General features: G+C 44.7%; 1 protein-coding gene across 1 annotated transcript in view; it reads right to left on the bottom strand.

The window, feature by feature from the left end:
• Positions 1–11,045, bottom strand: part of EPSTI1 (epithelial stromal interaction 1) — a 98,770-nt gene extending 87,725 nt beyond the window's left edge. The window contains exon 1 of the mRNA XM_024755315.1: positions 10,760–11,045. Within this exon, the coding sequence (XP_024611083.1) occupies positions 10,760–10,938 (179 nt within the window). The 5' untranslated portion in view covers positions 10,939–11,045. The remainder of the gene's footprint in view (positions 1–10,759) is intronic.
• Between the last annotated feature and the right edge of the window lie 6 nt (positions 11,046–11,051).

Genomic DNA, 11,051 nt, shown 5'->3' on the forward strand with positions numbered 1-11,051 from the left:
GAGTGTGAAAGATCTCTGGAAGGCCGTATGTGGTTTAGGTTGATCAGAAACAGTGACAGTGAGAAAACCGTTCTAATGTAAGCCAACCAAGCTGTCATGAAGAAAAGCAGCAGAGAAAACAGGATCACCACAGAAACTTTGCTCCTACAAACTACTTCTCTATCCAAATCATTTTAAAACTGTAAATAAATGTCACATTGCTGATTCTATAGCACCACTCTCTTCAGTCTACCGGAATTCTATTTTCTTGATGTGAAAATAGGACCACTGATAGGAAATTCCCTCCCTCCTCCAGCCCCATCATGTTCAGGATCCAGACTTTGGTAGATAGACTCAGGTCTGAGGGCTGGTTCTGTGACTAAAAAAAAAGCCATGAGACCTTAGGAAATCATACACTCTCTCAAGACTCAGTTTCTTCAACAATAATGGGGCCAAGTGTTTACTGTGAAGAGAAAAATGAATTATATGATGCGTGTAGCACAGGGTCTAGCACATGGTTATAAGTTCAAGACATAAAAGTTCAAGGTACTGATTGTTATTTCGGTTTTAGTCCCTCGGAGTACCCAGTTTAACTATTCTAGGTCATAACTAATTTCCTTTCTGCTACCACAGTACTGCAGTGCTTTGTCACATTTCTTAATTCTAAAAGCAGTCAAACAGAGGCTTCCAAAGAGCGTGAGACCTAAAAGCAGTCAAATAAGGAGAGCTCTACTGATTAGTTTGGTAGTAGAATCTGGCCATAGAGACACCTACCCAGCTCACTGAGTCATAAAATTATCATTGAGTTAAACACTGTCTGTTGTTTTACAAACTTGCTGAATGCTTACGAGCCTTGCCTGGAGACTGAGTTAAATAGTTCCCTAATGAATAGCTATCTATATTCAGGCATCAAGAAGATTTCTCATTAGAATCAATCAGAGATTTTTCTCTTCCTAGGTACCATTATTTCAGAGCACTAAAAGGAACTCAGGCATTATTCAGTTCTCCATCTCCAAGGAGGGGTAATAGCCTGATGCTTTCATGCCATTTAACAACTACAGGCAAAAGCTTATTTTCTCACTGCCGTAAGAGGAGACAGAAGAGAAATCTGGGGCATTTGCAGTGAAGAAAAAATAGGGAAAGCAGTTCCTGTAGGCTCTCATAAGTTTGTAAAAACTTGCACTTCATTTAAGACTATTTTCTGTGGCTAGTTCAGATTCAAGTAAGCTAAGTCAAGAATGACTTAAGTTTTTGATGGTCTGTCTTGGGTATAAATTATACATCAGGATTAAGAGTATACTCAACAATGATTAAACAGTGATGTTTATAAAAATGGAACTAATGCTATAACTTAATGACTATGTTATCATTTTTCCCATCTTATATCTCATCTTACATTTACAAAATGTTTAATACTAAAATAACATAGTAGGGCTTCCCTGGTGGCCCGGTGGCTGAGAGTCCACCTGCCGATGCAGGGAACACGCGTTTGTGCCCCGGTCCGGGAAGATCCCACATGCCACGGAGCGGCTGGGCCCGTGAGCCATGGCCGCTAAGCCTGCGCGTCCGGAGCCTGTGCTCCGCAACGGGAGAGGCCACAACAGTGAGAGGCGCGTGTACCGCAAAAAAAAATAATAATAATAACACAGTGTTCTTTAAGAGAGAAAAATCAGGAATTGGCCATTAATAAGTGGGCTTACCAAGCCATTCTTTTTAAATACATTTATTTTGGGCTTCCCTGATGGCGCAGTGGTTGAGAGTCCGCCTGCCGATGCAGGGGACACGGGTTCATGCCCCGGTCTGGGAAGATCCCACATGCCGCGGAGCGGCTGGGCCCATGAGCCATGGCCGCTGAGCCTGCGCGTCCAGAGCCTGGGCTCCGCAACGGGAGAGGCCACAACAGTGAGAGGCCCGCGTACCGCAAAAAAAAAAAAAAAACATTTATTTTATTTTATTTATTTATTTATGGCTGTGTTGGGTCTTCGTTTCTGTGCGAGGGCTTTCTCTAGTTGTGGCAAGCGTGGGCCACTCTTCATCGCGGTGCGCGGGCCTCTCACTATCGCGGCCTCTCTTGTTTCAGAGCACAGACTCCAGATGCGCAGACTCAGTAATTGTGGCTCACGGGCCTAGTTGCTCCGTGGCATGTGGGATCCTCCCAGACCAGGGCTCAAACCCGTGTCCCCTGCACTGGCAGGCAGATTCTCAACCACTGCGCCACCAGGGAAGCCCCCAAGTCTTTCTTTATTCTCCCTTCACTCTCCCTTGAGAGTTTGAGGATGAAGGGGAAAAAAATGTATCAGTTACCAAGGTTAATTTCTTCCCTGGAGCACAACAAACTGGGCAAAGTATTGAAGTTAGAGGAAGGAAACCAGGGAATGTCCCCTGAGCCCCAAGGGACGAAATAAGGAAAAGGAGTGGATTTCCCCAGGACATAGAGCACTCCCAACAGCCATGGTGTCTAAGCTGCTGTTGTCAGGGGTATGGTGTATCTTAAAGGCTGTGTCAATTTGGGTCCTCGGAGGAGTAGACACCAAGATGAGATTAGACAAGCAAGAGATTTACTGGGAGGAAGGCTTGTGAAGGATAAAAGGTGAGCAAGCAGCAGTAGGCAGGGAAGGCCTTAAGAACATGAGTAGGTCTGACACCTGTGAAGGGAGAGAGGGAGGATTGAGTAGGAAGAGCCTCAGACTGGTATACGGTTCTGAGAAAATCTTGGATAGGTCAGTGGGGAGTCTTCTGGCAAAAGCTGCCCCATAAAGGAGTCCCACCTGGAATGCTCAGACACTGGTGGGAAGAGTGCAGAATGAAAGTGCTCTCAGAGCAAAGGGTACAATGGATTCATAAGGATGGCAACTAGAGCTGTCAGTTGACTATGCCCCCCACAGTACAGTCTTTTGAAGATCTGAATAGCAAGCTTCCCTGTCTGCCATAGAGGCTATTTAAACTACCATGGTATAATAAAGTTTAAGTATTCAATCACTGTCCCTGGTTCCTGGCTCAGAGCTCCTTAAAATCCTCGGAATTCTAAGTTATAAGAATGTCAGGACTTCCCTGGTGGCGCAGTGGTTAAGAATCCACCTGCTAATGCAGGGGACACGGGTTTGATCCCTGGTTCCGGAAGATGCCACATGCCACGGAGCAACTATGCCCGTGAGCCACAACTACTGAGCCTGCGTGCCACAACTACTGAAGCCCCCGTGCCTAGAGCCCACGCTCCCTCAACAAGAGAAGCCACCACAATGAGAAGCCCACGCACCACAACGAAGAGTAGCCCCCGCTCACCGCAACTATAGAAAGCCCACGTGCAGCAACGAAGACCCAACGCAGCCAAAAAAAAAAGAATGTCAATTATATGCTAAATAGATGATTCCTGGTGGGGGCCGTAGATAGCTTCGGGATGGGAGCTGTTTGCCATAAAAAACAACCATGTGATTAGAGGGTTAGAACTTTCAGGTCCACCTCTCCCCCAGCTCTGGGAAGGGGAGAGGGGCTGGAGATTGAGTTCAATCACCAAGGGCCAACAATTTAATCAATTATGCCTATGTGATGAAACCTAAATAAAAATCCTCAAACAATGAGGTTTGGGGAGCTTCCAAATTAGTGAAGACATCCAGGTGCTAGGAGGGTGACCCACCCAGAAAGGGTATGGAGACTCTGTGCAAACCCCCTCCCCATATCTTCCATTTGGCTGTTCCAGGGCCGTATCCTTTATAATAAAACTGTAATTGTAAGTATAGTGGTTGCCATGAGTTCTGGGAGTCATTCTAGTGAATTATCAAACCTGGGCACGGGGGGAGGTCATGGGAACCCCCAAATCTGTAGTCAGAGATGTGGGTAGCCTGGGGCCCCCCTTGTGGCTTACTCCTAAAGTGGGAGCAGGCCTGTGGGACTGAGCCCTTAATCTGTGGCATCTGCAGCAGCTGTGAGTAGTGTCAGAAATGAATTGAATTAGAGATAACTGGTGTTGCAACAACAAATTTGTCAGAAAAAAACAAAACAAAAACCAAAAACGCTCACAACTCCTAATTATCCTATAGATCACAGTTCAAACATCACCTCTTGGGAACACTTTTCCTGCTCCCAAGACTAGCTCAGGCCCTGGCTTTCCTTCACAGTGCACATAAAGAGTTACTCATGTAATTATCTGATAACTGTCTGCCCCATCAATTAGACTGTAAGCTACACAAGGGCTTGTCTTTCATTGAGTAGTTATTTTTTCCTGTATTTCTAATTAAATATCCAGAGCTAGAAACCCTCTCTTTTTATAGGGTTGTTGTGAAGATTCAAAGAGTTAACATATGTACGGGGCTTCCCTGGTGGCACAGTGGTTAAGAATCCACCTGCCACAGCAGAGGACACAGGTTCGAGCCCTGGTCCGGGAAGATCCCACATGCCTCAGAGCAACTAAGCCCATGCGCCACAACTACTGAGCCTGCGCTCTAGAGCCCGCGAGCCACAACTACTGAGCCCACGTGCTGCAACTACTGAAGCCTGCGTGCCTAGAGTCCGTGCTCCGCAACAAGAGAAGCCACCACAATGAGAAGCCCGCGCACCACAACAAAGAGCAGCCCCCGCTTGCCGCAACTAGAGAAAGCCCGTACACAGCAACAGACCCGATGCAGCCAAAAATAAATAATAAATACTTTTTTTAAAAAAAGAGTTAACATATGCAATGCACTTTCACAAACATACATACATAAGTGCTTGCCGTTATTATTGCTAATCTTTAAGTCTCTACAGTTTTTGCTATAAAGTTGGCCACAAGTATGTTAAGGTAAACTGAGTTTGTATACAAATTATGTTAAAGTTAACTGTATAGTGAAATTCCACATTACGGGTTCATTTTCAGAATATCTTTATATTTCCTTCAAACAGCATCAAGCTAGAGGACCACCTTTAGGTACGGTTATAGACAAGTATCTGAACAAAGTGAACCTTGCCTGTATTGCTATCATAGGCAAGAGCCTTTTGCCCAGAATTGGGTAAAATGAGGTAAAATTCCCTTCCAGAAAAACCCATGCCTTAGTCATATTTATCTAGAGTTTGGGGGAAGGGTAAAGGATTACTTTGGATTAGAAGTTTGTGTGAACTTTTTTTCTCTTTAAATCTGTATAAATAGCTTACAATATTTAAGATAAAATCACGAACTGAAAAGAATTAGGAAATCCAATATTTATTAGTAAACACTTTACTTAAATCCAAATATAGTTAAGGGCTCAGCCTTGCCTTAGATTCTATTAGAGGTCCTCAGGAATCATTCTAACAACTTGCCTTAAAGTCTCTCTATATTTACATGTAAGTCAGCGTTTTAAATCAGTATGTTTTTACAAGGCATAAACACTTCAGGGTGACAGCACAGTACTTGGTCAATAAACATTTGTTAAGTGAATTCAAGGCTATCAGCACCCAACATTTACTGGATACTTGTTTTCTGCCAGGCATGAAATTGTTTTATGGATACACAGACGCACACATACACAGACCCTGAGAGGTTGGCATTATCTCACTTCACCCAATGAGGACACTGAGACATAAAGTAACTGAAGTTCAGAGAGTAAGTAATGGCAGAATCAGAACTTGAACCCAAGTCTGCCTGGCATCAAAGCTCCTCCTTTTCCCACGTTGGGGCTTCCCTAATGAATAAGTGGAAGGATGCGCACAAAACAAGGTCAAAGTTCAACCCTTTAGCATATAAATAAGCTCATATTGAAAGTGAACAAATGAAGTTTCACTATTAAGCACTTAACTCTATCCTTCCTTTTTCTTAATTTTCTATCAGAAAATGCTTCTAATTTCTCTCCAAGAAAATAAATCTTAACGGCATTTTTTGGTCAGTTTTACTGAGATGTTATTTGCCATGCAACAATTTTCCTTGGTTTCCTGCTTCCCTTAAAGGAGACAAGCAAGAATAAACAGTAGATGTAAGTGACTACTGGAGATGTAAGAAGAATTCAGAGTGGTCCAAACAGGATCTTACTTGTTATATACATAGAAGGAAATGTATCTTATAATGTTCTGCTTATTGCAACTGGTTCACGTGAAAATAATGAGTTCTGTGAAACACCACTGAACTCACCCATGTATTCTCTCATGGTCTACTGGCAAATTAGAAATCACAAAATGTAGTGAGGTCTTCAGATACTGAGGCCTGGAAAATTAATTAGAAAACTGCCCCTTTCTGAGTAATTTAGTCCAGCAAGATTCTGGGGTAATTTACAATTAATTTACAAATAAGAAAGCAGACAGAGGCAACTGCTAGTGTTTATGAGATGTTATGAGCTTGCAATTAAATGATTATGTCTAAGTAGATCTTTAAAATAGAAAAAAAAGGCACATAGAGGGTATTCATCATCAACGTGAAACCATACATCCGTGACCTCTGTTACATCAAATGCTACAGCTTACAGAGATATACTCAGAATTAAAGGACTTCCATTATGGCCAGATATCCCCCCCTTCTTCTTTGGGCCGCACCGCTCGGCTTGCAGTATCTTAGTTCCCCACCATGGATCAAACTTGAACCCGCCCTAGCAGTGAGCGCGATGCGCGCTGAGTCCTAACCACTGGACCGCAGGGGAATTCCGCTCCGCCCCGCCCCCCCAACCCCCATTCTGAGTAGGAAAGAAATGCAGCAATCTCTAATTGAAATCACCCACACCACCTAAGGGCAACCCAAAGCTGAATAATATTTAAAAGCCTGGTACTTATGAATTCTTTCAAAAGTTAAGGGCTGAAAGAAAATCTGTTTATTGGGCATAAGGTTATATACTGTTCCTTAGAAACCAACGTTTGTCTTTCATGTAACTAGAAGTTGATGAAAAGGGGGAACTGAAAATGAAACCATCTGGAAAGTTCCAGTTCACAGAAGCAGCACTTCAAAAGCAGTAATGTCTTTACAAACCCTACTGTTGGATTAAAGCATCTCATTCCATTGGTGGAAAAGGATCACTGACACTTTACATAATAAATGTTTCCAGGATAGTAACTGTGGTCCCTGAAGCAAAGACCAGGAATAAAGGCTACCTACCTGTTCCTATGTAGAGCACTTATCAACACCCGCGGCAAGAAACACTACACCCACTCACTTCCTCTCCGGCTCAGTCCTCTGGTCCTAAGAGGCTACTTTATCCGGGAGTTTTGTTGGAATGCAGGCTCCTAGAGGCATCATTTGCATTTCTACCCAATAACACATTCTCTCTTCACCCTTACCCTCCCAGCTGATGTGAAGATACAATTTAGGGCATCAGTTTTTTTTAAGATAGGAAGGGAAGAAAATATTTTCATACTATTTAAGAGCATGAGTTCTGGGGCTTCCCTGGTGGCGCAGTGGTTGAGAGTCCGCCTGCCGATGCAGGGGAAACAGGTTCATGCCCCGGTCCGGGAAGATCCCACATGCCGCGGAAATTCCTGCTACCACCCGCGGGCTGCCCCGCCCCCCAGGACTTCCCCGACCTTGCTCCTCCCTGGCGCCCTCTGACCTGATCGCAGATGACAGCGCCGGCCGCGCGCCCCGCCTGGGATGTTGAATGGAGCGCGCCTGGCCAGCTAGAGGTGAGTTGGTTTGAGGTCTCACAGCCACCTTAAAGGGTGAGAAAGTTATCTATGATCAATCACGGAGACCTCATGCAAGCAGGGAGTAGGGAGTAGCCACCAGGTAACTGAAATCCTGAAAGACAACTTAGCACTATTTAACAGGTCACCCTAATTTGAGGTTTCTGCAGGATATTTGAGACGGTGAACAATATATTAACCTTCAGATTCCAGAGATTAGGTCAATAATTAAAATTATCTAAACAAAATTTGGCCTTTTATCAGTTTTGACTGCTGTTTGGTTTTTGCCAAGTATTTTCTTTTTTTAAATTTTTAAAAAGTTTTTATTTATTTATTATTATTATTTTGGCTGCCGTTGGGTCTTTGTTGCTGCGCGCGGGCTTTCTCTAGTTGCAGCAAGCAGGGGCTACTCTTTGTTGCGGTGCTCAGGCTTCTCATTGTGGTAGCTTTATCTTGTTGTGGAGCATGGGCTCTAGACGCGTGGGCTTCATTAGTTGCAGCACGCAGGCTCAGTAGTCGTGGCTCACGGGCTTTAGAGCACAGGCTTAGTAGTTGTGGCGCACAGGGCTTAGTTGCTCCGTGGCATGTGGGATCTTCCCAGACCGGGGCTGGAACCCGTGTCCCCTGCATTGGCAGGCGGATTCTTAACCACTGTGCCACCAGGGAAGCCCCTGCCAAGTACTTTCAAGTTAAAGGAAATGGAAAGTGAAATCAAAAGTGAAAGAAAAAGCAGAACTGGAGCAGGAAGCTGAGGGGAAGGCAGAGATGATTCTCTACGCAGCCCTGTTAAGTGATTGATCAGACATTAAAGAAATTTTGATTAAATACCTGCTCTGTGCAAGACATTGGGCAGTAATTCAACTATGGTATGGGAATAGTTTAAAATATGGATTTGCAAGATTCTATAGGTCCGGGGGTGAGTCCCTGCATCCAATTTTTTTAATAGCTCCTGGATGACTCTGATGTGTGCTGCGATGATCACCACTGTCCTTTGTGTAGCTGGCTACCCAAAGATAAAAGAAGACTCTTCCCTCACCCAACCGCTACTCTAGAAGACGCGTAAACAAACGTTAATGCCACCGTGGGATAAGCGAAATAACAAGATGTGTAAGGCTATTGGATGTTCAGGGAAAGTAGGAATTAGCCCTCCGAATAATTCAAAGAAAAGGGACATTTGAGAATGACCCACAAAAGTCAAGGAGTTCACCAAGAAGAAGGAGGCACAATGCTGGAGGCTTGTGGCTTACACCGACAAGGTGTGTACCTACTCCAGGTGGGGGCGGGATGGCTGGAACACCCCAACCTGTAGTCATCAAGCCACTTAGGAGTTCGATTGTTTTGCTTATATTACTGGTGCTTAGAAAATAAAGACAAACACATGTTTGATAGCTAGTGAAAGATTTCAATGAATGGTGGGCAGTGTGTGAAGTAGGACAGGAGAGGAGAAGGTAAAGGCAAGGGACTTGTTAGGGAAGGAGGTCAGGGTTTCTATGCCACCTGCAGCGTTAGAGGTCTGTCAAGTAGACCACGGGTTCTCAAATGTCAGAGCCCATCAGAACCACCTGGAGGGTGTATTGAAACAGACATCTGGAGCTAACCCTTGTGTTTCTGATTCAGTAGGTCTGTGGTGGGACCCTGTGGGGTATTGTGAGGAGTAAAGAGTTAATCTACATCAGTTGTTCTCAAATGGAGTTGACTTTGCCTCCAGCTGATATTTGGCAACACCTGGAGATCATTTTTATTGTGAAGCCTGGAAGCAGGTGGAAGTGGGGCTATTGGCATCTAGTGGAGGCCAGGGATAATGCTAAACACCTTACAGGACAGCCCCTCACACAGAGAATCATCCTGCCCCAAACGTCAGTAGATCAGGTTAAAAAATCCTGACCTACACAATATGTCTAGTTAAGAACCCCAGTAATTTAATGGTTGCTGTTTTTATGGTGACCTTAAGGTTTTAGCTTTGTAAAATGGGTAGGTGGCACAACCATTCATCATGAATCAGGAGGAAGGTGAGGGTTTGAGAACATTTGGGTTGGAGGTGACTGCAGGGTGAGAAATGCAAACAATGGATCTGGGTGGCCTTTCTGGAGGTGATCTTCAGAATCTCTTCTGCTGGGAAAATACCACAGAAACTTCTTTTTTCAGAAGAGAAAGTAGTTGTTTTGGTGGTTGCATTAAATTCAAATTTTGAGTAGGGGAAAGCCCATTAGGGGAAAACCAGTTCTGTTAAAGGAGCTGGTAATAGTAATACTGACTTCAGGAATGCATTTAGTTGACCATATTTATTTTACAACACAACCATGTAACACACCCACATTTCAAACATGAGATAGAAATAGAAGATAATGGGCAAAATCTAAATTGCTTATTCTGTTCACTTCTCACTTTGCTACATTCTCAAAGTGCTTTTAAAAATGTGAGTATGTTTTCTAAAATGTGAATAGCAATAGACATCTAAAAGCTTCTTCAGGGTGCTCAACAGTGAGTCATCCATGAAACTACACACAGAGAATCCTAACGGTGCTACCAGAAAACTACGAGAACTAATCAATGAATTTGGTAAAGTAGCAGGATACAAAATTCATGCACAGAAATCTCCTGCATTCTGATACACTAAAGACGAAAAATCTGAAAGAGAAATTAAGGCAACACTCCCATTCACCATTGAAACAAAAAGAATAAAATACCTAGGAATAAACCTACCTAAGGAGACAAAAGACCTGTATGCAGAAAACGATGACACTGATGGAAGAAATTAAAGATGATACAAACAGATGGAGAGATATATCATGTTCTTGGATTGGAAGAATCAACGTTGTGAAAACGACTATACTACCCAAAGCAATCTACAGATTCAATGCAATCCCTATCAAACTACCATTGGCATTTTTCACAGAACTAGAAGATATCTGGAAAATTAGTAAGAAGCCTAGGCAGTTACTACACACCCAGTAGTAGCCTAGTCCTGTAGCCAGCCTTGAAGAATCAGGAAGGTAGTGTCCTCAAAAGGAACGCGGGCTCGGTCGGATGTTCAGTAAGGATCCCGGACCGGCACACTCAGTTTATAAGGTAATTCATGTCTGCTATTGTTTAGACAAATGAGCCTGCATTTTCTTAGAGACCCTGTAATGGGGCCCCTGTGGTTCAAACTTAGGTGATCTGAGAAGAGTCTGGGCGCCTGTTTGGGGTCTGGGCTTCCGCCCCGCAGGACAGGTGATTAAATACTTACAACCTCCGGCCCGCGTGCTCCGGGCTCTCCCGCGAAGGGCTCTCGGGAGCATCCTCCAAACCCCGCCTGGGGCCCTGCGGCGGACCCAGCTCCCCGCGCCACGCAGCGGGGTCCCGGGCCGGGCGGGAGGCGGCGGGGGCTCCGAACCGGGAGCCCTGCACCCCACTGCGGGTGTACATGGTCCAGAGCCCGCGGGGCCCGGGCCGCCGCCGCTGCGGGAAGGATGAGGGCCGAGCTGAGACGCTTCGCGGGTCTCGAGATGCGATTCCGAAGAGCGGGAGCGGCGGGTTTA

Source organism: Neophocaena asiaeorientalis, unplaced genomic scaffold, assembly GCF_003031525.2.
Source record: "Neophocaena asiaeorientalis asiaeorientalis breed wild unplaced genomic scaffold, Neophocaena_asiaeorientalis_V1.1 scaffold59, whole genome shotgun sequence".
Classification (NCBI taxonomy): domain Eukaryota; kingdom Metazoa; phylum Chordata; class Mammalia; order Artiodactyla; family Phocoenidae; genus Neophocaena; species Neophocaena asiaeorientalis.